The 777-nt window shown below is 60.5% G+C and overlaps 1 protein-coding gene across 1 annotated transcript in view; it reads left to right on the top strand.

The window, feature by feature from the left end:
* RRP7A (ribosomal RNA processing 7 homolog A) overlaps positions 1–777 on the top strand; it is a 10,329-nt gene that overhangs the window by 7,637 nt on the left and 1,915 nt on the right. The window contains exon 4 of the mRNA XM_006150696.3: positions 604–721. Coding sequence (XP_006150758.1) covers positions 604–721 — 118 coding nt within the window. The remainder of the gene's footprint in view (positions 1–603; positions 722–777) is intronic.

A 777-nucleotide genomic window follows, 5' to 3' on the forward strand; every position in this document is an offset into this window, starting at 1 on the left:
GAATGGAGGAGAAGGGATTGCGGCGTGACCATCCCCCCTGGGGGGTGATTTCTCGCTTTCTGTCTCTGTCTCTCTCTGTCTGGTGAGCGCGTGCGCCCTATAGTGAAAACCTCTCCAAAAAAAAAAAACTGATACTTTCCCAGACTTCCGCATCTGTCAGTTCCTGTCAGGCTTCCCTGTGTCCCATGTTAAACTCAGGCCACCTCTGTCCTGAAGGACCTCCCCGAGTTCCCTGCCTGCTTCCCCTGCTGAGGTGGGTGGCTTAGTCTCTAGGAGCACTGATACCCACGCTCCCCTGGGGACCCTCTCCTGGCACAGGGGAGCCTAATCCAGTGTGTGCTGTCTGTCTGACCGCGGTGGGCCTGGCCCAGAAGAGGCTGCTTTTCACCAAGTCCTCCCGTAGCTGGAAGGCAGCCCCTGTGGGTCCCCCTCCCTGGGAAGGGCTGGGAGCATGGCTGGCCTGGATGAGGGTGGCCTCTGGTTTTCGTGGTGCAGGGACAGCCAGCACATCTCCCCTGGCCCAGTGACGGGCAGGCCAAGAGCAGGCACAAAACCTGCTGCCAGTGCAGAAGGCTCCCCTACACCTTGCCGTCTCTGCCCCAGGGTTTCCAGGTGGCCTACGTGGTGTTCCAGAAGCCAGGTGGAGTGTTGGCTGCCTTGACCCTGAAGGGCCCTTTGCTGGTGTCGACAGAGACTCACCCTGTGAAGACGGGCGTTCACAGTCAGTACCGTGGTGTCCATTCCTGGCTTCCTGGGCCCAGGGTTGGCGGGGCAGCT

The sequence above is a fragment of the Tupaia chinensis genome, unplaced genomic scaffold (assembly GCF_000334495.1).
Source record: "Tupaia chinensis unplaced genomic scaffold, TupChi_1.0 Scaffold000294_5, whole genome shotgun sequence".
Taxonomy (NCBI): domain Eukaryota; kingdom Metazoa; phylum Chordata; class Mammalia; order Scandentia; family Tupaiidae; genus Tupaia; species Tupaia belangeri.